The sequence below is a fragment of the Dendropsophus ebraccatus genome, chromosome 3, assembly GCF_027789765.1.
Source record: "Dendropsophus ebraccatus isolate aDenEbr1 chromosome 3, aDenEbr1.pat, whole genome shotgun sequence".
NCBI classification, from domain to species: Eukaryota; Metazoa; Chordata; class Amphibia; order Anura; family Hylidae; genus Dendropsophus; species Dendropsophus ebraccatus.
In genome coordinates, this window is record NC_091456.1 from 53381100 (window position 1) to 53405238 (window position 24139).

Below are 24139 nucleotides of genomic sequence, written 5' to 3' on the forward strand. Positions count from 1 at the left end.
AAAAACTTGATTGAAAATATAAAAATGTTTTAAAATGGTGCAATAACATCCAGACAAGGAAGAGAGCTGAGTAAAGATTTGCTAGTTCTTTTCATTTTGATCTCTGCTTATCTGGAGTTTTCAAAATACAATTCATTTTCTAACCAGGAAGCAAAGTATCCACATGAGGGCACTATAGTGAAACTATTGCTTGTCTGAGTACAGCCGGCATCAGGCAATGCTTTATTCTGGGAGGGAACATATACAGTATTTTCCTGCGTATGAGACTACTTTTTAATACAGGAAAATCTTCTCAAAAGTCAGGGGTCGTCTTATACGCCGGGTGTCGTCTTTGGAACCAGACCGGAGAATCTGCGGTCGCCGCATACGGTGGGGGGAGCTCAAAAACGGCCACATCCGTTTGAAGGCCAGAGCAAGCTGCAGGCGTCCAGAGTATGGAAAAAAAAGATATGGTAGAGTGGTATTGTGTCCAGAAAAACACACCTCTTTCACCCACCTGGCCGCCCTTATAGCCTACCGGTATTACTGTACCTCCTCCTGCCTCTCAGATCTCACTGCTGTCTGATGTTTTTTATCAATTGTTATTTGGTGTGTGTTGGAAGAGGGGTGGTCTTATACAGCAAGTATATCCCAAACTCTATATTTCAACTGGAAAAGTTGTAAGGTTGTCTTACATACCCAGTTCTCTTATACACCGCACAATATGGGTAGTTAGTCTTATATAATTGCTTAGATTCAATTATTGACTACTTGCTTCCCTTGTTACACAACCCATCTAAATCTGTTGTCTGATTGTCTGATTCGGTTATTGAAAGCTGCCCAAAGCCCCCCCCCCCCCCCCCGTTTTTGGATATTCATAATGATTGTCATCACTGCCCAAATAATGTACAACAGGGTTGTGTGCAAGATGTTGTCAAGGTCGTGCTCATGTACTTAAATTGACTTTACATGACTTTAAGGCTATGTTCACGAACAGTATTTCACTCAGTATTTTTTTCTTTCTTTTTTTTTTTTTTCCAAACTTATTTTATTGAAAAGGTCAGTTAAGCATATACAATAAGCATTAGGGAATACGCCTACTCAGTAGTTTTTTCAACCAAAACCAGGAGTGGGTTAAAAACACAGAAAGGCTACAACCACACAAAACCAATTTTTTGGCCGTTTGACGATCATTTTTTTGGACTGCCGTCATTTCACGACCAAACAACTGACGCTATTTTAAAACAGTGCCCGTTATTTGTGGAATAATGTCCATTGTGTTCACCTAGAGGATACTTGCTGCATACAAAGGTCACACAGTGAATACCTTGCATGTGCACAGCTCATACAACAGACACAAGTTGTACACAGTGGACACACGTCACATACACAACCCACTTAGTGGACAGATGCTGAGTGTGCACAGTTCACACAGTGGACACATACCGTACACATGTTGTAATGTACATTGGACAAACCCTGCTCGCAAAAAACACCCCCAAATAAATTCACACATCACACCAGACCCCAAAATAAATTCAGACCAAACAGCTACATTTAAACCAGACCCTTATATTAAACAAAACTGAAAATGAATTAAACCCTAAACCAGACTTGTAGATAACTTCAGACCTTAGACCCTTAAAATAAACATTTTTGGCACCCTTGATTGTTAATTAAAAAAAGCTAATATCTCCAGAAATAAGCATTGTACCAGTGTTGTATCCTTAGAACATTTTATTACCATTTCCAAGTGTTTTCAACAAGCGGCTGAGCTGTGAACATACATTAAAGAGGTAGTTCACTGCGTAAAAATAAATTCTTTCAAATCAACTGGTGCCAGCAAGTGCCAAAGATTTGTATTTTACTTCTATTAAAAACTCTTGTCTTTCAGTACTTATCAGCTGCTGTATGTCCTGCAGGAAGTGATATTTTTTCCAGTCTGGAAAGCAGGAGAGGTTTTCCATGGGGAATTTTCTACTGCTCTGGACAAACCCTGTCATAGACTACCTATGTATTTTCATGGTTGAACACAACATCTGATGCGTCACATATTTATCCTGAAGAGGATATTGGAAACGTTGGATAAATATGGCAAGGGATGTCAAGAAGAAATCTAGATATGAGGAGAGGAGTAAACAGCTAGGGAGTCTCTAAAGTTTTCTATTTGCCATGAACTTTTTAATCAGACATTAAAATGACATTTCAAAGACACGCTTCTAACAGAAGTGTATGGGCATATTAGACATACATAGTAATGTGAACCTAGCCTGAACATAGAAATGTGAACATAGCGTGTGAACCTAGCGATAAACAGTTGCAAACACACATTTTTACAAGTGACCTGCAATTGTTCACCAAAATATACGGAACGTTAGTTACGATCTTATTGCAGTTGTCCTATCCTCAGTTTTTGTTCGCTCCTGAGTGATTACACCTAGCAAACCACTGAACGATATGTACATACATGATTAGTGAACGATTAACAATGATTTTAGGGTCAGCTCAAAAGATGCGACAAATGACACACTTCTTGTTAGTCGTTTGATTGTTGTCTAATATACACACATAAAGATTATTACTTAAATTCAAACAATAACAATTTTTTTTGCACGATAAGGCCATGTTCACACAACGTAAGTTTAGTATTAATCACAGCCGTTGTTGCCGATTTGCAACAACGGCCGTGATTAATACTAAACTTACATTGTGCTGCAAGTAGAGGGAATCCCGGCCAAAGCCTACAACCGTACGGAAAACTGACATGTCAGTTTTCTGTGGCCACTATTCATTGAATAGCAGCCGCAGAGAACCTGTCAGTTCAACATTGTGTGCAGTGGTGAATTTGGATGCAGGCGCACACGGTGTGCGCCCACATTTGAATTCAGCAGAAATGCAGATCATCCACTGCAGTACCAGCTGGGATGATCTTTAGTAACACTGGCTGTTTTGTGACCCGGCCAGGTCAGAGAACGGCCTGTGTTATACGTAAAGTGAACCTGGCCCAATAGCATGTAATAGGGCCCTCAGTTTATGACTTTTATTTTACTAATTTTCCTATGTTTCTACCACTAGGATACTATTTTAGCATTCACTAATGCCAGACCACTGCCTTTCGCCACAATTTATTACATGTCAAATGTGAAATCAGTTGTTAACTGTTAATCTCTAAGGGACTGTCAAGACGTTACCAGGCTTCAAAGACTTCTGCAGCATGTGAAATGCTGGTTCTATAACCTGCCATAAATAGCAAAGAGCATTGTGGCCAGTGATGTTCTATTAGTGAAGATCATCAACCACATTTTCTCTATTATTGGCTACAAACATTCATACAGAAAATAAAAGTACTATAATATAATACTAAACAACCAATGTAGCAGATAATTTAACAATTTGCAGATCTGTATATCAAGAGGACTTGTTACTACCTCCCTAACATATCTATTTTGGTAACTATGTGGGAAATTTATCAAAGGGGTTTAAAGTAGAACTGGCTCAGTTGCCCCTAGCAACCAATCAGATTCCACTTTTCATTCTTTTCAGGTTCCTTGGAAAATGAAAGGTGGAATCTGATTGGTTGCTAGGGGCAACTGGGCCAATCCTTCTTTACACCATGTTTGATAAATCTTCCCCTACATATTTATTATGGAGTGTGATCCTATACTCTGTGATGCTGTTTATTTCATGTTGACAATGCCAGACTATGAAGAGACTAAGGAATAAAACAACAGGGACTTAGCGGCAGGGGCGGGGTGTACAGACAAGGGTGGGGCTTATCAGCAGCAGGGGCGGGGGAAACAATTATTGATTCCCACGCTATATTGTCATCCTCTCTGCACTGAAAAAGCATCTGCACACAGAGGGGAAGGCAATACAGGCTGGGATGCCGCTTATTGGCCCTTGGCATGTGTAGGGGCGAGTTAGAGACTTAGCCTGTCCAGCTTCCGCTGACTGGCTGGGTCATTTGATGAGTACATGCCCCCCATGAGAGTGTATGCCAAAAAGGTGAGGAGGGAGGCAGGGGAAATATCTAGGCACCAGACCTGCGGAATGTGTTGAAAATCGCCAGACAGCAGCCAAAGAGGTAGCCCTAACTGTATGTTGTTGTTGTTTTTTTTAACAGGAAATGACAAGTAAACTTTAAATTTGCTTGTAGGGCGATCTTTGCAAAATTTCACTGAAATGACATTGCCTATCTATATAGGTTTGGTTTTATTCCTATCTCTACGGCAATTTTTAGACGTTTAACAACTGAAATGTCTTGGGTTCTCTTGTCCCTATTCTGGCACCAGCACAGAGATGGCAGGATTAATGCAGGGATAAGCATTATTCTTACAGGACAGACAGTTGCATTCTGCCACGAGTATTAGAAATGGCACAAGGAAGGTGGGGTCCGCTTACAGGTCTAGTGCTAACATTTCTGTGAAATTCTGCCATGGGGACAACGTTTTATGGTAATAACTGGACAAATTTTAACCCTTTATTTGCACTACCCTTTGGCGCACACACTGTAACAGTACATTATTGTATGAAATGTATTTTGATGATGCAATAGCCATTTCTCGGCAGCTGCATTCATATCAGAGTCCAGGAAAGCGTCCCACATACATATTCTCCCTTTTTTTTTTTTTTTTACCTGACTGCTTTAACCCTCTTCATCCTCATCACAGCACCACTCCCAATAGGCATTGACACTCACACACAACTTTAAAAAAACAACAACCTTTACCTGTTGAAATATGTAATAGTAATACACATGTGGCATGAAAGCAAGCTGCAGTAATGGTGCTGCATACTAATTGAAAAGCTAATGACTTCTTCCCATCTCTACCTTCCTTGTTCTGAATTGCCTATTTCAAGCAGAGCAGGTCGGCTGCCATGGAAACTGAGCCCGGCAATGCACAGGACCCATACACTCAACAAGCACTCTACAGCTCTGGAGCTCACGCTTTAACTCTTAAGATTGCAGAACGCAAAAGGGTTAAACTAAAATGCAGAGAAGAAACGGTAGGAAGCATTATCCTAGTATTATTATGTTAACTAACAGGCTGAGGATATTGCTGTCAAGTATTGCTGCATTACAGTTAATGGTGACTAGGCCAACAACAGATTAAATTACTACTTTAATAATGTATTAGTATTAATGGCGAGTAACCCTCACTGAGGTAGCTTCTGGAACGTAAGCACTGCTTTACCTATTCAATTATTAAATGAGAAATTTCATGTAGATTACAGTTGGGTGCCAGATCTGTTTTTCTTGGTTAAGGTTATGTTTGCATTTAAAATGGCTAGCCCTCATGGCAGTATTTGCATCTTACTACTCAAAGATAGGAAATCTCCAAGGTATGACAGTACAAAGTCTTCAGGAGCTTGTTGACATTGACAGCAAAAAAAGGTGACAACTGGTAATGGATGGCTTCCATGACCAATATGGCTCCCATCTAACCTACATACAACATTGGCCATGCGGTCTAAATATATAAAACATGTCCTGGGCAATAAAAATGGACTCATATTATAGGGGTGAGATCCAAGTCAGAGGTATATATTCCTTTTCCATCCTTCCTTTAAGGAAGCAGAAGAAACTCTTAAAAATTGGATATGTCTAGGGATTTCTGTTATTTCTCCTGTCAATTTTGTAAATGTTTACATTTACACTATATTATCTTATCTTGTCTTGTCTTATATTGTACCTTTGGAAAAGCACTGTCCTGTTTAAAAGGTTGACTTAAACCTTGAAACTTTATTATGTTTGGTCCTTATGCACTCTGAAGCCACATCCTTTCTTAGGGTCCATGCACACTGAGCAAAAGAGGTCGAATTTACAAGTGGAGTCTGCGCGGCGGATTGCAATTAAAATTCTGCCTGTCCTATTGCTATAAAGGGATTTCTCATGCGCCTCCACTCTCCCCTCAAAGAATGAACATGTTCCTTCTTTGGGCGGAGAGCAGAGGTGCACGAGAAATCCCATTGAAGCAATAGGACAGATGTAATTTCAAGCGGAATCTGCCATGCCGACTCCGCTCATAAATTCCGCCTCTTTTGCTCACGGGCCCTTAGGGTACAGTATGACAGTGGATTTCACAAGGCGAGATTTACAGCAATATCTGCTGCAATACTCTGTACAGTTATGGCCTAAGGATCGGCAATCTTCCAGCAGATTTTTATTCTGCTGCAAAAATGTAGTTGCAACTTTCTTTAACTATTTCTTTGCCGGCCATTAAAAATAACAAAGACACCAAGCTTACTCGCTTCCGTTCCTCCAGCGTTCCCATCAGCCTTCGGCTGTCCAGGTATGATGGTAATTGTAGTTTTGCAACAGCTGGACAGACGCAGGTTCCCCATCCCTGGCTTAAAATATTATTTCCAGTGCTTATATCTCAGCTCTGGAGCACTACATGTCAATTCTTTGGGCAGACAGCGGAATCCGCCCACCAATAGAATTGAGTTTATAGGACGGGTGGATATACGCACCGCCATGAGCGGGTACGAGCAACGGAATCTGCCGGTACTTATCCACGCAGATTCCGTAGTGTGAACCCACACTAAGAAGTCCCATTGTACACTTTCTTTAGTACTGGCATTAAAAGCTGCTAACAGGTCCACTTCAAATATTTGCAATTGGGCGGTAACAGATTTCGCATAGAGTCACATTAAGCCTTTAAGTATACCTGTATCTAGTAATAGTAAGCACGGTTTGAAAGAAATAGCTGTACATTGTGAATAACTGATATAAACATTGAAATGAAATGAAAAGTATGCATACGCTATGTCGGTGGCTTACTTGCATTAACCCTTTTGAATCAATTTCACTTTTGTACTGCAGAGGAAGGTTTCCTAGCAACCTCTGAATAGTATCTCTTGTGTTGTTCGCAGATGAAGTGCTTGAGATCTGAATTAATTGGCTACTAGGCAACAGCTCGGTAGTACAACAGACATGATCCTCAAATATGTGCTCAATTCATGGGTTAATATGTAAGAGGCCAGGAATTCAGCTGAATTTCTCGGTCTGTAAATTTTTCGGATAGAACATAAAGACCTGATCTTGATCTTTTTTTAAATACACATACGAAATAAAAAATAAAATAAAATAAAAAACCGTATAAACCAAATAATAAACCATATGCACTCATACTATACCAATGATATATTGATTTTTGCCTTGTAGCAGATGATGCATACGTTAGCATAGGCGTTCACAATGATGATATCCCATAGAGGGGCAGGACATGTTCAGATGATATTCAATATTTTACCATCTCTGCAGCAAATAGGAAACTTAAAGTCCTGATTTCTGTACTCCAATAAATGTCGCCTGCGTGTCTCTTGCTCATTTGTTCTATGGATTTGTAACCTAGGAAACCTGAACGTGAACTCTGAGAAGAATTGCTGAGAAGCCATTAATCCCTACATGCAAGATATAGCTACTGGATTTTACTTAATTGTCACACATAAGTACAAAACATCAAGTCCTTAATGCACAGAAATTGTATTTTTTTTTTTTTTATAAAAAACTGACTCTTATTCCTGAAGTCTAAATATAGAAATACAAGGATTCTCAACTTTTATTATCATTTCCTATAAATCACTTTCCAGGTAAGGCCACGTTCACACAACGTATTTTATCATTAAACTACGGCCATTGTTGCAGGTTGCAATAACGGCCGTTGTTTAATGACAGGGGGCGATTACATTGCAGCCTATGGAACCCCAGCTGTAGTGTATACACACGGGGTTCTCTGCGGCTGCACAAAAGTCTATTTTGTCCGGCCGCTTTTCATTGAACAGCGGCCGCAGAAGATAGCCTGTGCACTTAATGTAAAGTACGGCTGCTGGTCGTACTTTACATTGTGCTCTATGGCTAATTGGAGTGTGGGCACACCGGAATGTGCCCGCCTTCCAATTAGATTGAAGTGATGTTCGCCTGGCTGATACTGCAGTATTTGCTTGGTGAACATCTGAGAAATTGGACGTTGTTTGACATGTCAAACACCTGCTGTGTCAGACAGCGGCCGATGTTCTCACTAAGTGTGAACATGGCCTAATATTGTAAAGATAAAATTCAACATTGAAAGTATATTTCCTATTGGGAGGTACCTGAGGTACAGTAACATGTAAGTCATAACACAGTCAGCAAAACCACAGGTCAGTAGGGCTTATTGTGTAATCGAACTGTGCATATGCATATGTGAAGTAGGCCTAAGCTCTATCCTAGACCTTATAGTTGTATGTCCTGGACAACCTGTAGTGTATTAGGGACGTGTCAGCATCAGCGACAAAGATGTCAGCAGAGAGCACTGTGTCAGACTGAAAAGAAAACATTTCCTGCAGGACATACAGCAGCTGATAAGTATGGGAAGACTTGAGATTTTTTTTTAAATAGAAGTAAATTACAAATCTATATAACTTTCTGAAACCAGTTGATTCGAAAGAAAAATATTTTCGCTGTCTAACCCCTTTAACAGCCTTTTAGGACTCTTGAAGTGAAAATGATGCATGTGATAATCCTTTTAAATGTAAGAAACGTGACTTTACTTTTTACTAATACGGAATCTGGAAATCATATCTTTACAATATTTTTATGTTGGTGTTATTGTTATTTAAATGTTTTGCGAGACTGTTGCAAATGACGCAATAGTGTTTTTCAAATGCTGCCAGTTCTCAGGCAAAGTATGTTATGATCTCATCCATGTTCCCTTTTCATGGATGTATCTCATTACAATCATCCCCATGAAGTTATTAATGTGGACATGAAAGATGTTGCTTAATCCCATTATTATTGAAATGACTGTGACAAAAATCTTACCCTGTAGTAATCAGTACTATAGACATCTCTAGACATTCCAAAGTCTCCAATCTTCACTAACAGATTTTCTCCCACCAGACAGTTCCTTGTGGCCAGATCTCGGTGGACAAAGTGCTGAGAGGCCAGGTACACCATACCTGCTGCAATCTGCTGAGCTATATAAAGCATCTGGGATTGAGTGAGCTCGGCAGGACGGTTTCCTTCTGCCATAAGAACAGCATCTGGTCCATGGGCCCTAAAAAGAAAGCAAATGATTTTTTATAAAATTCAACAAGTGTCTGGATCTAAAACTGTTCTTGCATAGACTTGTTATAAATAAAGATATGAAGGTCTTGAATTTTAGGCAAACCTTGTTTTTGTCACTTCCTGTCTTGTTTGTCACTTCCGCTTAGTAATCATCAATAGGCTTTGTTCACACAACGTTTTTTCAGCTCAGTTTAAAATGAAATCTGTTATTTTGAGGCTAAAATAACGGACATTATTTAGCAGCCTGGCCTCCCCATAGTGCAATGACGGTTGTTGGCACATTATTTTAGTTTGGGATTACAAATTGCCCTTTGGGTGTGGCTTAATTAAAAAGTCCATTGAATTTAATAGTAAAAACGGAGAAAGAACAGTGACAAAAGAAAAACTGTGTGTGAACAACTAATGAAGAACGTCCGCTGTTTGCAAAAGACGTATGAAAATAATGATCATGTTCATTATTTTGATGTCGGCGGTGAAAACGTCCGTTATTCAATACATTGTGTGCATTGGACGTCCTTCTTTCCATTGACTTCAATGTAATACCATTGGAGTCAGTTAAATCGCGGCAAAAACTGACGTTATTTTAAATATCAAAATCGGCCACCTTTTCTCTATTTTTGACGTTGTGTGAACATAGCCCATGGCTGTTAATTCTTTGGGTGGACAGCGGAATCCATTTGAGCATAGAATGCAGTCTGAGGGACGGGCAGAGATTTAAGCACGAGCGCGCAGGGGCGAACAGCGGAATCTGCGGAAAATTCTCAGCGTGGATTCTGTAGTATGAACGCACCTTTAGGCCATGTTCACACAACGTATGTTTTGCATAAATTTAAAGCCGTTGTTGCAATATGCAACAACGGCTGTGATTTATACAAAACCTACATTTTATTGGAATGAATGGAATCCCAGCCGGAGCGTATACACGAAAACCTGACATGTCAGTTTTCTGCGGCTGCTATTCATTGAATAGCGGCCGCACAAGACATGTCAGTTCACACAATGGAGCGTGCAGTGGTGAATTGGGATTCGGGAGCACACAGGTGTGTCTGCATCCAAGCCGAGTACGGGGTAGGATGATCTTCAGTAACACCGGCCGGGTCACAGAAAGGCCGGTATTATACGCTGTCTGGCCTCACATGATTTATGTAACTCATATATTAACATTATTGCGAGGTGAGAACTGAAGTAGCACTGGGAGGCTCCTACAGGCAGCTACTCTGTGTATGTTACTCTGGAGGTTATGTAGCCATCAAAGCCCTTTAACCATATTGCCCCAGCCTGTGGTATGAATCATCTTGAGGTGTGACAGACCAGATGTTACCGCAGAGAAGGATAAGATTCTAAGCATTACTGCGGAGATGATGATTATGATACAATGCAATTAAAACTTTGACCCTGGAAGGACAGTTGCTCAAACTGGTAAGTGCTATAGCTTTTAATGGGGGTGTTATAATCTGTTTATAATAATTTATAATACAAATACTGAAAAAAATGCCATATCAAGCGTAAATCCCATTGTAAAGATGTGACAAATATAAAACTAAGCTTAAAGGGAACCTGTCACCCCCCGTACCGGGGTGGCAGGCTCCCGACCCCCCGTTAGAGACCCCTATACTTACCTCATCCCGCCGGGTCCCGCTTCTGGAGGTGGTCGGGTCCCGGAGATCTCAGCCGCTGCAGCCCGGCGCGCGTGCTGAGAGATGAGTCCAACGCTCATAGAGAATGACAGGAGAGTCCAGCGCTCCGTCATTCTCTATGAGCGTTGGACTCATCTGTCAGCGCGCGCGCCGGGCTGCAGCGGCTGAGATCTCCGGGACCCGACCGAATCCAGAAGCGGGACCCGGCGGGATTAGGTAAGTATAGGGGGCTCTAACGGGGGGTCGGGAGCCTGTCACCCCGGCACGGGGGGTGACAGGTTCCCTTTAAGTATGTAATTTCTCCTAAGGAATACTACATTATATTACCCGACACACAGGCAAGGTTATCATAACTCCAAATATGGCGGCTGAGCTTTCAGTGTATGAATGAATGCAGGCTGGAGTTGATATAAATCGCTTCCTGTAAAGGAGAAGTCCGGCCAGTTTTAAAATTTGGCAGACGGATGGGATCGGCAACGGGATACCCGCCAGGAGGCATTTTCCTCAGATGACAAAAATGCCTGTCACGGCTGATGGACTGGTCGCTCTGCCAATCAGTGAGCGGAGTGGTGTCCCACCCGAGTCACTGACTAGCTCAGCGGCCAGTCCATCAGCTAGGTCGTGATGTGTCAGCGCCGGAAATCCCAGCGCTAGGTGGGGGTCCCGAGGCCGGTCCCGTTGCTCACTGCGGGCACAGGTAGAGGTAAGTTCATACTCCTGATCAAATTCCCTCCCCTGTGACTGCCGACTGACAGATTTTAAAATCAGTCACACTTCTCCTTTAAGTGAAAAGTAAAAATGAACTGAACATATCGTACTGTGATTTCTAAGCAGGCTGTAATAAGCTCATTACTGAGAAGACCATCCATTGACCCACCCTGCACTGCCAACTACCAACCCGTCTCATCTCTAAACTCCTGGAAAATTTAGTCTAATCTAACCCATTCTACTACCTTTCCTTACTCAGCATTAAAATAAATCTGCCTTTACTACAAACCTAAATGATCTCCGTATGGCTAAATGTAATGGTAACTACTCTCTATTGATTTTTCTGGATCTCTCTGCAGCATTTGACACTGGAAACTTCTACTATTCAGTATGAGACGCTCTAATGGCCTTAAAGATAAAGCTTCTGGCTGCATCTGCATCTAGCATATCATATGGTGACTTTACCTTTCCTCCTATTTTACTTAGGGCAAGCTCAAACTATTTATAACTGTGTGGTTTTGGATGTTGAACCCGCACTGCTTTTCATATAAAAAACACATGAAGGCATCTTAAAACCCACAACTCTCTATTGCTTCATTGGAGCACACAGACATTTTACTTCAATTGTGTGCACCATTGCTCCAAAGCTCCCATTAAAAAGAATGGAAATCTTTGGACTGGCCTTACCACACTGGCCATGGTTTTGCTTATGTTGCCATGCCCTTATGGCTGGGATTCCTCTGGATTCAGTACTTCTTCCCCTCTTCTTTTCACTCTATACACTCCTAATGTTTTGTATGCCATGATCACGACTGTGTGTGAGCTACAGTGGCCTACACAAAGCAAAGAGATTACTCTACAACAGTCAATATTGGGCCAGCTGCAGGTACACTTTTATGTCCTGTCTGCAAAAATAAAGAACTTGCTCACACCAGGGCTAGGGAAGTGTTGTTTGACCCCCCCCCCCCCCACCATCAACACCTTTTTGTCTTGGGTCAAAGTAGCGCAGGTGAATGAAGTAAGAATCTGTAGGGTATTTGAAGATGGTTATCTGCCCTTTTAAGAAATTATCAACAAGAACATGTTACTAATGGATCTACAAGATTTTGGAAAGTAGACTCTGAGGCATGGCAATTATTACTAGAATCCCAATCCCTATTCATAGTCATGTTAGGCGGGGTTTACACTTCGTTTTTGCAATCTGTTTTTGTCATCCGTTTTAAAAAAAACAATGGAAGTCAATGGAAAACGCATGCTCACAAAAGCATCTGTTTTTCGCAAAAACAAATGAAAAAAAAAACGGATTGCAAAAATGTAGTGTGAACCCAGCCTTACTAAGATAGGGAAAAATAAATCAAATAATATATGGTCCATGAAAGAGTTAGCAAAGTGATCGATAGCCAGATAAGAGTATGCTATGGGACAGATATACTATTAGAAATGCACCAGTGTTTTGGCACAATCTGCACAAAAAAAATGAAAACTAGCATGCATGCCCTGACTGCATGTACTGTGTTTTAGACCCTTTATAGACAATAATTCTCAGGGAAGAAAAGAGCAAGAATAGTCTTATCGTGGATGGTGGAAACCAGAACATACATAAGGAAATAAAATCCAAGTGAAGGTCACAATACTTGCTTACACAATATGGTTACATGGTCTAGGGCAATACTTATTTAAATCCTATTTAATTTATTTGATGCATCCAGTCTGCATTTGTTATCGTAGCCTCCTTCCTTTGGTCGTAAAATCAAGATCTCCCACAATGTGCAGATGTAAAAGCCACAATTTTAACTGTGCTTCCTATACTCCCCCAGATCATCCTTCCTCCAGTGAACTCTACGCTCAGACATTGTTTGACCTTCAACATGTGGTCTGATGTCTGAAACATGAAGCTATGCTGCAGGAAATGCTGATGTTAAAATTCATTGAGGTCCCAAATATATTTCCCTAAGACAACCTCTAGGGGCACTAGAGGTCAACAATTTGACTGCAAGTTATTTTCAGCAGCAGTTATCTGCATCCAGCAGTTAGGAGGCAGACGGTGAGAATAGAGCGGCACAGAGAAATTGTTTTAATTCATATTGTTTTCCTACATTTGACCAAAACTTAGCATTGTTTCTCTTAAAAATACATTGAATCATATTTAACCTATATATAGATTTAAAATAAAACATGTTTTCAGCTAAAGCAGTGGAGGTCTAATTCAACTGTAAGTGGTGTGGGCTGAATACTGCTGTATAATAGTAGGCCTGTACACAGTAGTAAAAATACCTTCTGTCTATGGTTTCATCAGTATTAATAAAATTCCACTTCAACTATTCTATAGACATGTGTGTAGTTCTGCATTTGTAACATGAATGCCATCAGTGTCCTTGCATTGTGCTGTATGCCTCTTTTTGGATTGTGCGACCTCTAGTATCAGAATCAAATGACCTGCCCAATGCCCGGCAGTCTTTCTTTCCCCAAAATGCTTTCACGCAAATGTGAAATGACAAACATGTTTTATTTCCCCTTACTGGTTTATATATTTCATGTGAAACCAAATAAAGCGTGAGTGCGCACTCCGAATTCAGCTGATAGAGGAGGTTACACCGTCATTTTGCCTGGTGTCATGTCCTTGTCGCTAGCGCTCAGCTTACTTAATTTGGACATGGATAGTCACTTGGGAATAAGGCAGATAAAAAGCAAATCTCTCCTCATCACTACTGTTGTGAACTAAACGTTAGCTGATGCGGCTAGGTTTGGATTGGCATCTGTTTTTTAGCTGTATTGTATTGCCATGTTGTGTAAAGTGTGTTCGTTTGTACCAGTGCAGCTGACAAGCTAAAGATGGGTCACAAACTGTCACACACACACACACACACACACACACACACACACACACACACACACACACACACACTGCTGTTAGGCAGCAGTGCCACCAGCAGTCTCCTATACTATATAGCTTATCAACTTCAGCCAGCTGTCAGTAAAGTTACCATTTGTCTCAAGTACTACTGTGCTCATCAATGTCTGTTTTTTTTTTTTTTTTTAATACTGCAGCCCCCTCACAACCTCTATGGCAGACCCGTAAGAGAAAAAGATAGAGAGTTCAGAAAACAGCCAGTGTCACGGCCGCGGCGGCGTCCCGCGTTCCGGGCCGCCGCCGCGACCGCTTCCTGCCCCATGCAGCAGCCGGTGTCCATAGTCGGGGACCCGGCGCTGCTATCACCTCGGCCCCGGGGGGCGCCTCACCTCTCCACGCTCCTGTCTCCCGCTGTGCCGGCCGGCGCGCGCGTCCCCGCCTCCTAGGGCGCGCGCGCGCCGGCTGTCTCAGATTTAAAGGGGCAGTGCGCTCCTAATTGGTAGTTGCACCTAATCACTCCCCTATAAATCCCAGCATGCCCTGTCCCCTGTGTTGGAGCCTCTACATGCTTCCCATAGCGTTTGGCCCAGCTCCCTGTTGTTCCTGTGTCCTGTCCGTTACCCGGTCCCAAGTCCCTGTTCCTGAGTCCTGTCCGTTACCTGGTCCCAAGTCCCCGTTCCTGGTTCCTGCTCCCCTGTCACTCCACCTGTTCCCGTGTCCAGCCTGTCGCGTGCTCTCTCATCTGCAGACTATTGCCTGTGCCATCTCCTGCCACGCCTCGCCTGCCGACACCAGCAACCAAGCCAGGGGTAGCGACCTGGGGGTCGCCTGCCGCAGCAAGTCCATCCCGCCTTGCGGCGGGCTCTGGTGAAAACCAGCGGCCCCTTAGACTCCGCTCCCTGGTGAGGTTAGTGCCATCGCTGGTGCCGGTCCAGTGGATCCACTACTCCGGGCGTTACAGTAGGCTCCAACCATGGATCCCGGCGAGGTGCCTGATCTCCGTGATGTCGCCAGAGTGGTCACTCAGCAGGCGCAACAAATCCAGAAGCAGTCACAGCAGATCCAGCAACTCACTGCCGCCTTACAGCAGCAGACTACTGCCCAGCGCACACCACCTCCTGACGCTTCTTCTTCACTCCGACTGGCCCTCCCAAGCAAGTACTCTGGGGACTCTAAGTTGTGCAGAGGATTCTTGACTCAGTGCACCATGCACATTGAACTTTTGAGTAGTCAGTTTTCCACCGAGCGCTCTAAAGTGGCTTTCATCATCAGCCTATTAGAAGGTAGAGCCCTGGCCTGGGCCACGCCACTGTGGGACCGTGATGATCCAGTTGCTGCCAATCTCCGGGCCTTCCTATTCGAGTTTCGCTCCGTCTTTGAGGAACCTGCCCGTGCTTCTTCAGCCGAGACTGCTCTCCTCAACCTCTCTCAAGGCAGCTCCTCTGTTGGTGACTACGCCATCCAGTTCCGCACCCTGGCAGCCGAATTGGACTGGAACGAGGCCGCCCTATTGGCCACCTTCAAGAAGGGCCTGTCTAGTCGTGTGAGAGACGTGCTCGCTGCCCGAGACCTGCCTACCTCCCTGAACGAACTCATTCTACTGGCCACCCGAGTTGATACTCGTTTTTCGGAGAGGGAGGAGGAGGTTCGGCATGAACATTTACTAACCCGTTCCCGTCGCCATCCCCAGCTGGCGCCGGTTTTCCAGAATCCTGACCTTTCGATGTCCCAACCCTCTCCTGAGATTCCTATGCAGGTGGAACGGGCTCACCTGACGCCTGATGAAAGAATCCGGCGCCTGGAGCAGAATCTCTGTCTCTATTGCGGTGGTTCCGATCACTTCCGGCTGGGATGTCCCCTACGTCCCCAAACATCCGGAAAATGCTCGCACCTAGGTCCGGTGGGACAGGTGTCCCTAGGTGTGAATGCCACCATTGCAAGTCTGTCTATGCCAGTTTCCATCCGGACTCTCTCAGGACGAAATCATCAGACTACTGCCTTCCTCGATTCTGGGTCAGCAGGCAGTTTTATTGCGGCAACATTGGTCCAAAGATGGCGGCTACCCGTGACCCGACTAGCCAGGCCCCTGTCTATCTCCTCGGTCACAGGCGAAATTCTTACCGACCGTGTGTACTACCAGACCGCACCTTTAGTCCTCCAGGTGGGTCCTTTACATCAAGAAGAGATATCCTTCTACGTCCTGCCCCATTCTTCCCCCGCGGTCCTCCTGGGACTCCCGTGGCTGCAAGAACATGCCCCTCAACTGGACTGGAGAACCGGGGAGATTCTCAGTTGGGGTCAGGACTGTTCCAACCAGTGTCTCAGGTCACCTCAGACCAAGTGTACTATGTCGTTTCCTGTCCCAGCCAAGCCTCTACCCGACCTACCGGCAGAAGACCAAGACTCGGCGGATGCCTTCTCTGCCGAGGTGTACCCTCTCTCCGTACCCAAGACTAAGGTCGTGTCCTCTCACCACCGGGAGAACTTACAGAAGGTCCTCGTCCACAGACCCACAGTCCCTTGCCATGTTTTACCGCCTGATCGCCTAGCACCAGTCGTCACCTCCTCGCTTCAGAGAGTACCCCCCGGAAAGACTCATGTTCACCCTGCGCTTCGAAGAGGTATTTTGAAGTGGGGTCATTCCTCGTTGGAGGCCGGGCACCCTGGAGTCCGTAAGACCGGCCAACGGATCTCTCGCCACTACTGGTGGCCTAGTCTGTTTCAAGATGTCAAAGACTTTGTGGCTTCCTGTGCCATCTGCAGGCAAGAAAGAGGGGGAGGCCAAAGGGGGGGGGTACTGTCACGGCCGCGGCGGCGTCCCGCGTTCCGGGCCGCCGCCGCGACCGCTTCCTGCCCCATGCAGCAGCCGGTGTCCATAGTCGGGGACCCGGCGCTGCTATCACCTCGGCCCCGGGGGGCGCCTCACCTCTCCACGCTCCTGTCTCCCGCTGTGCCGGCCGGCGCGCGCGTCCCCGCCTCCTCGGGCGCGCGCGCGCCGGCTGTCTCAGATTTAAAGGGGCAGTGCGCTCCTAATTGGTAGTTGCACCTAATCACTCCCCTATAAATCCCAGCATGCCCTGTCCCCTGTGTTGGAGCCTCTACATGCTTCCCATAGCGTTTGGCCCAGCTCCCTGTTGTTCCTGTGTCCTGTCCGTTACCCGGTCCCAAGTCCCTGTTCCTGAGTCCTGTCCGTTACCTGGTCCCAAGTCCCCGTTCCTGGTTCCTGCTCCCCTGTCACTCCACCTGTTCCCGTGTCCAGCCTGTCGCGTGCTCTCTCATCTGCAGACTATTGCCTGTGCCATCTCCTGCCACGCCTCGCCTGCCGACACCAGCAACCAAGCCAGGGGTAGCGACCTGGGGGTCGCCTGCCGCAGCAAGTCCATCCCGCCTTGCGGCGGGCTCTGGTGAAAACCAGCGGCCCCTTAGACTCCGCTCCCTGGTGAGGTTAGTGCCATCGCTGGTGCCGGTCCAGTGGATCCACTACTCCGGGCGTTACAGCCAGAAAACATTCCCACCAGTTCAGAAATAAGAAGTTGTTGCAGAAAATCTCATTTCTCTGCAGACTATTGCACAGTGAAGTTGTAGCACATGCTTCTTTCACTGCATTGTTGCTCAGGCAGATGGTGATGTAGGCTGGAGCTGACCAAGCATCCTGCAACATCAGAGGATGATGCATTGTTTATGGAGAGATTAACTTTAACTGTGGCCAGCAACTGGTGACAGGTCCCAGCAACCAGTATGGGAAGTTATTGCCACTCGCCTCATTCTGGGATCACTGTCATTGGTCCATCATTACAGACAAAATTGCAGTATATACTGAAAGAAGGAGTTGGCTTTTGACAGTACTTTTAGCTATAAAATGTATGCAATGCTTGTAGTATATGGTGAATTCAGTTCTACTTTGTTTTACATTAATATAAAAAGTTAGATGGTAGACTAGCAGTACAGATCTAACTTTCTATGGTTATTTATAAAGCTGACTGTTGGTTGTATTAGCACTGTATCACAGTGTAGAATACTATTTTGGGCCAATAGCTGCTTTGCCTTTTCTGCTTCTATGACTACATGGTTTATATTGGGCACTAGTCAGAGTTATTTTGACTTTCAACATCAAATTTAGCATATTCTATGCAGATATCTTTAGCTAAACCTGGTCTTGTTGCTTACATGTCTGGATAAAGCATACACACACTCAAATAATTGGTAGAACAGATACTACAGCCCTGTTAGAAATACATAATGCATTGTCATGTGGATGTGACTAGTGAGTACAGATGGAGCAGACTATTAAAAAATGTATAGCTAACTAAAAATGTAATAAAAAATAAACTATTATAATACAATAAATATATTTTTATTTATTTTTTTCCATTCAACACTATTGTAGCCCTCCTAGGGGACATCTATGAGCAATAATTTGATTGCTCATAGGGATAAATGCATTACATATATGATGCATCGATCTATTAAATTGGGAGTCGATTGCTTCAGGGTGCTGGAGGCAAACTCAATCAACTGCTGAGTCAGGCAGCCACGGGATGCCCAGAAAAGGCCTTGGGCTATACTGACAACAGATCCACTCACTGCTATCTTGTTGTGGGGCCACTGGTCAATATGGACCACTGAACTACCAAGGGAACTATAAAGGTCACCCTAAATGTAGGTGCCAGTTTTTTCAGCTGCATCTAAATGGTTAGATAGGCATAATGGATGATCGCTCCATGCCGTCTATTAGCGGCAGCCATCAAATGCTAATAGCAGCTGCATGGAGATGCCATTTATACCTGTTTATCTTAATCTGAATGTTTGTATGCACCCATTTCATTTAAATTTATACTTCTGTCAAGTTTCCATAAGTTATACTGCTAGCAGATCGCAGGTCATGTGGAAGGGTATATTCATTTGGACAAAACACTCAAGATTCTTGTGACTTCAGTGGAAACAACAGAACTGTATGAAACAGCATAGGGACCGTCAAGCATGCAGCATGTTCCTAAGGCCAATATTGCAGTATCGGTCATAGGTATATTATCTTTTTACTATTTGGATTGCAGGCACCTTCGGGTGTGCCCGCATTTCAATTAAACACTGATCTCAGACTACGTCCATAGAAAATAGACATGTCAATTATTTTTTGTGGCTGCAGTGAACAACGGCTGTAGTGTATATAGATTGTATACACTATGGCCATTGTCCCATTGAAATCAATAGGATTGTATTAATTTAATTAAATGAAATGAATGCATTATGTAAACATTGTGTGTTTTGTCACAGAAATCTGTGCTTTTTCTGCATCAAAGATCACATGTTTTTTGCCCATAAACATACACTAAGAAGGACTTATTGCTTTTCAGCTGCTGATTTAGTTAAGCTCTGTTCCCACTAGGAGATTTTAGCAGGAAAAGAGAGCTGCCTATTGATAATGATGGCTGCAGATAATGATCATGATTGCCTTTTGCTGTTAATTTACGGCCCATTCCCATAGGGAGAACATAGCCTTAAAGGGGCTGTCCAAGCACCAGAGCAGTGTTACTGGAGCAAGCATACAATGAGTGAATAAAGTACATTTTATTTTTTTAGAATATGAGAAAGTCTGTTGGTGGCTAGACTATCCAAAGAATCCCTTACCACTGTGCCAACCCACAATGATTGGTGAATTATGGAATTATCAATGTATTTAATCCAATAGACAGTAGTAAATACTTGTATCTTTCTTTTAAGGTGGCAGCTGACATAGGATATGGTTTGTCTGTTCTTGAGCGGTACGGACTATTCTCGTTGGTACCAGCCTATATTCAGTATACTAGGGTATTTGTCCTTCTGTTGACCTCCAATAGATGGAACAAAACATAAATAACTTTGTTATGTCTGGGCAGAATAAGTAGAATAAGTGAACCGTAACATCTTGGTGTATGTTATTACCTTAGGAATTTGTTCAGGTCTCCATGCTTCATGTACTCAAACACCATGATGAGCGGATCTCCTTCCACACACACTCCATAAAACTTTACAATGTGCTCGTGTTGTAGGTTGGTCAGTAACTCTGCCTCTCGATGGAAGTCTTTTCGGGCATTGTCACTCGCATCTTTAAGTGTCTGGAAAATAAGTATTCTGATTAGCAGCACATATATTAGTTTTAGAACAACAATGACTGGCCTTTCAATGAAAATAGTATGTATAAAGCCATACAATAGAGACGTCACCTAAAGATTATGTAAATGTTGCATTAAAAAAGGAATCTAAACCTATAACATAAGAAAAAAAAAAACACAATACAAGCGACCTGGGATCTGTGTTGTAAGTGGAATACAAAGCTGTGAATGTTGCCAGGCAACCAGAAGACAGCAAGCAAAGGAGTCAGAAAGGCCAATATGAAGGGGGGGGTGGATGGAAGCTGAAGCCTGGGCCGATCATTTCACATAGGTAGAGAACATACAATGACTACCCACTCACTGCATTTATTCCATTGAATAGGTTACTTGATGTCCTACGCTAACAATATATGTCATCCTGGTAAGATCTGAACATCCAGAAAGGTTGAGTACAATAAATATTCTAATATCATTTCTAAAAACATCTAATTGAGCTATCAGATACCACATTATCATAGTATAACAGGTACTACTACATTTTTAGATGTTCACAGTCCAGCTTTCAGCTTTCATTTTTCAGAGGCCTTCCCAAAACCTATTGCTTTCCATTTTTAAAAAAAAAGTTAATTTAGGGAGCAAATTGTGAAATAAAAAAATGACATGCTTCACTTTAAAACCCACTGTGCTTTTTTTCTGGGTCCAATTTTCTATTAAATTAAATTTGATAGTCCCGTAGTTAAAGTGTTTGGTATTTTTAAAAAGTTTTTTGCTGGGGCATATAAAACAATAAACATCCTATGCTTACCTCTCCGTGCTCCCCTGGTGTCCTCTTCTGTTGTCACCAGTGTTCTCCGCTGACTGCAGAGTCTCCACTTCTGAGACAGACTCGTCTGAGCCAGTCACTGGCCATGGAGCTGTCCCGTCAGTGATTGGCTGAGTGGGCTGTCACTTCCGAGAAGAGTTTGTCTCGAAAGTGAAGGCTTTGCCGTCAGCAGGGAACACTGGTGACACCAGAAAAGGACACCCGGGGAGTGTGGAGAGGTAAGTATAGGATGTTTATTGTTTTATATGTACCAGCAGCAGTATATAAAAAAAATACCGAACGCCGGACAACCCATTTAATGCATGCATGGATACAAATGAGATGGTAACTAGTAATGTATTACCTTTACTGCAACAAGTATCTTATCCTGTTCGGGGTACAGGTTATAACATTCGGCAAGAAAAACTTTCCCAAATGCCCCTTCTCCCAGTTCTCTCTTCAAGACAATATTATGTCTCTTTATATGTTGAACAACTGTAATGATTAAAAAGGTGCAAGTATTAAGACATGATTTCACTGCTCTTAGACTAGTACAAGAAAAGTTTAGACGTTATTAGTTGCATGTTTACATGGGGACAATATTGAAATGTTTTATATGCTAAATAAGCTACTTCCTGTAAAGATAAAATGGTTATTGCCAAAAATAATGTCCAACTAGGTAATGCATATGTGCAACTTAAAAAGACATCTTTCCTAGAAGTGATAGTGATGACCATGCTTCTGTTGTATTTGGGTTATTTCAAATTAACTGGAATAGTCAACCCATGTATTTATATGTAAATGTATGCCTTGGCCTCCATTACCAGCCATACAGGAAAACACGTTGTTCAGTAGCACATGATGAAATAATCACATGACTTACAATAAAAAAGTAGAGGATTAAATAATGTCTAATAATAATAATAATAAACACCTATATGAATTTTCACTAAATTGAAAAAAAAAGTCAAAATGCAGTAAAAACTGTCTGACAGGCCTTTGGAAAAATTTTTGTGGCATCTCCTTAGGCCAAAAAAATGTAAATGCAAAATTTGTGCCTGAAGGATGCCTTACACTTTATATTTGAAGAGTATTTTGGTATTTTTAGAAAACCATAAATGCTTTCTTCTAATAACAACTCAAAAGATGAGTAAATTTACAGTAAGTTTACCCAAACCCGATCAGCTGTTGAATTCTGCTGCCTTGCAAACAACCATGCAATCCGACCCAGATTAGGTCGACCTAACTGTAACTTTGCTCATCTCTACTGCACACCTGTCCACATGGTGTGTATGGTATTACAATTTGGTTCTATTCAATTTAATGAAACTAAGCTGCAGTATAGGCTGGAACATCATTTGATTTCAATTTGAATGCAGACATTAGCCATTAGACATAAAGCACAATGTAAAGTACAGCCAGGAGCCGTACTTTACACTGTGAGCACAGGCTATTTTGAACGGCGGCTGTTCACTGAATAGTGGCCACACAAAATAGACCTGTCAATTATTTTGTGTGGCTACAGAAAACACCGGCCATACTGTATACAGCTTGAATACACTACAGCCGTTTTTTCATACTCACTAATGTCAGCAACTTTTTTTCTGACTAATATAACATGGGTAGACATGCAAATGTGATCTGCTCTGTATACTGTAGAAAGTGGAGCCAATTTTTTTTTTTTTCTTTTGAGCAATGCTTATATGTAGCCAAACAGTGGTATAAATAGAAAATGCTAAACTAAGCTAGGAGCAAAGTTGTGTAGTTGACAGGTGCAATAGATTTAGAAATAGCTTAATGAATTATTCTTAATGGATTTAGGGATCATTTGTTAAAGATTACTTAAAGGGCTTGATAACAAGTATGACAAGCCAATCTAGCAAATATCTTTATCACTCATCGTGTTTCTCAGAATAGCCCTTACGTCAGATGCTGCAATCTTAATTCTCTCTATTAAGCTTAGGAAACAAATATTTCTGTCCGGTGCACTGCTTATTTAGATTAGAAAATTTGTTACTGGGATTCTGGGAAGCAAGAAAGAAAAACAGTACAAATGGCCTCAAAATAAATAGAAGAAAGGACAGCACATTTTATATCCCTCTTTTGACATCACTAGTTGACTATGCAACCCCTCCATAATGTAGCAACTATTGTCTAAGGCTGTGTTCACATGTTTAAGTTTTTAATTTCAATTATTGAATACAAAGCCAGGAATGGATTTGAAAGGATGAGAGGTCTCAGTTAGAGATGAGCGAACCTGGTTCGGGTTCGAGTCGATCCGAACCCGAGCGTTCGGCATTTGATTAGCTGGGGCTGCTGAACTTGGATAAAGCTCTAAGGTTGTCTGGAAAACATGGATACAGCCAATGACTATATCCATGTTTTCCACATAGCCTTAGGGCTTTATCCAACTTCAGCAGCCACGGCTAATCAAATGCTGAACGTTTGGGTTCGGATGGACTCGAGCATGCTCGAGGTTCGCTCATCTCTAGTCTCAGTCTTTCCTTTATATGTGAATGGCCTCTTAGGGTTGTATTACATGACGTGAGCCATTGATCAGCATGTATTTACTGAGCCTATTAGGTTGTGTTCACACAATACAGTTTCCTTGATTTACACTTGTTTGGTAAAAATAGCACAGGAGGTGGCTACACCTCTTTGTGCCATGCTGTGACCCCTGTCGCCGCCCATCGGGACAACAGGACGTTCATTGGCAAAAAGTTGCAAATTTTTATTTAAACCTTGATAAATCCCCCCTAAATTTTAATAAAAATCTAACTTTGGACATAGGCATTTGCACGTTTTAACTCGGAGTGTTCTTAATCCAGTCAGCAGGGAAATGTTGGCCTATCTAAGAACAGGGTACCGCTTAAAAGGAGCTGGGTTTAGAGATGTAAACTTTTAATGATGCTAGTTAGAGATGATTTACGGCTCAGACGTCGATCAGTTTAGTCTGCATACATTAGTGCCGCTTTCAAAGTGCTCTGGTTGCTGGGAAAAGATGGATATAGTCCTAGG

The 24139-nt window shown here is 42.8% G+C and overlaps 1 protein-coding gene across 3 annotated transcripts in view; it reads right to left on the bottom strand.

Moving 5' to 3' along the window:
• NTRK2 (neurotrophic receptor tyrosine kinase 2) overlaps nucleotides 1-24139 on the bottom strand; it is a 168697-nt gene that overhangs the window by 10013 nt on the left and 134545 nt on the right. For 2 of the 3 annotated variants that reach the window (XM_069961797.1, XM_069961796.1), the window contains 3 exons: nucleotides 21486-21616; nucleotides 20150-20322; nucleotides 8786-9020 (listed from right to left, as the gene is read on the bottom strand). In XM_069961797.1, the coding sequence (XP_069817898.1) occupies nucleotides 8786-9020; nucleotides 20150-20322; nucleotides 21486-21616 (539 nt within the window). Of the gene's footprint in view, nucleotides 1-8785; nucleotides 9021-19954; nucleotides 20056-20149; nucleotides 20323-21485; nucleotides 21617-24139 lie in introns of those variants that run through there. The other variant, XM_069961798.1, reaches the window with a different exon arrangement.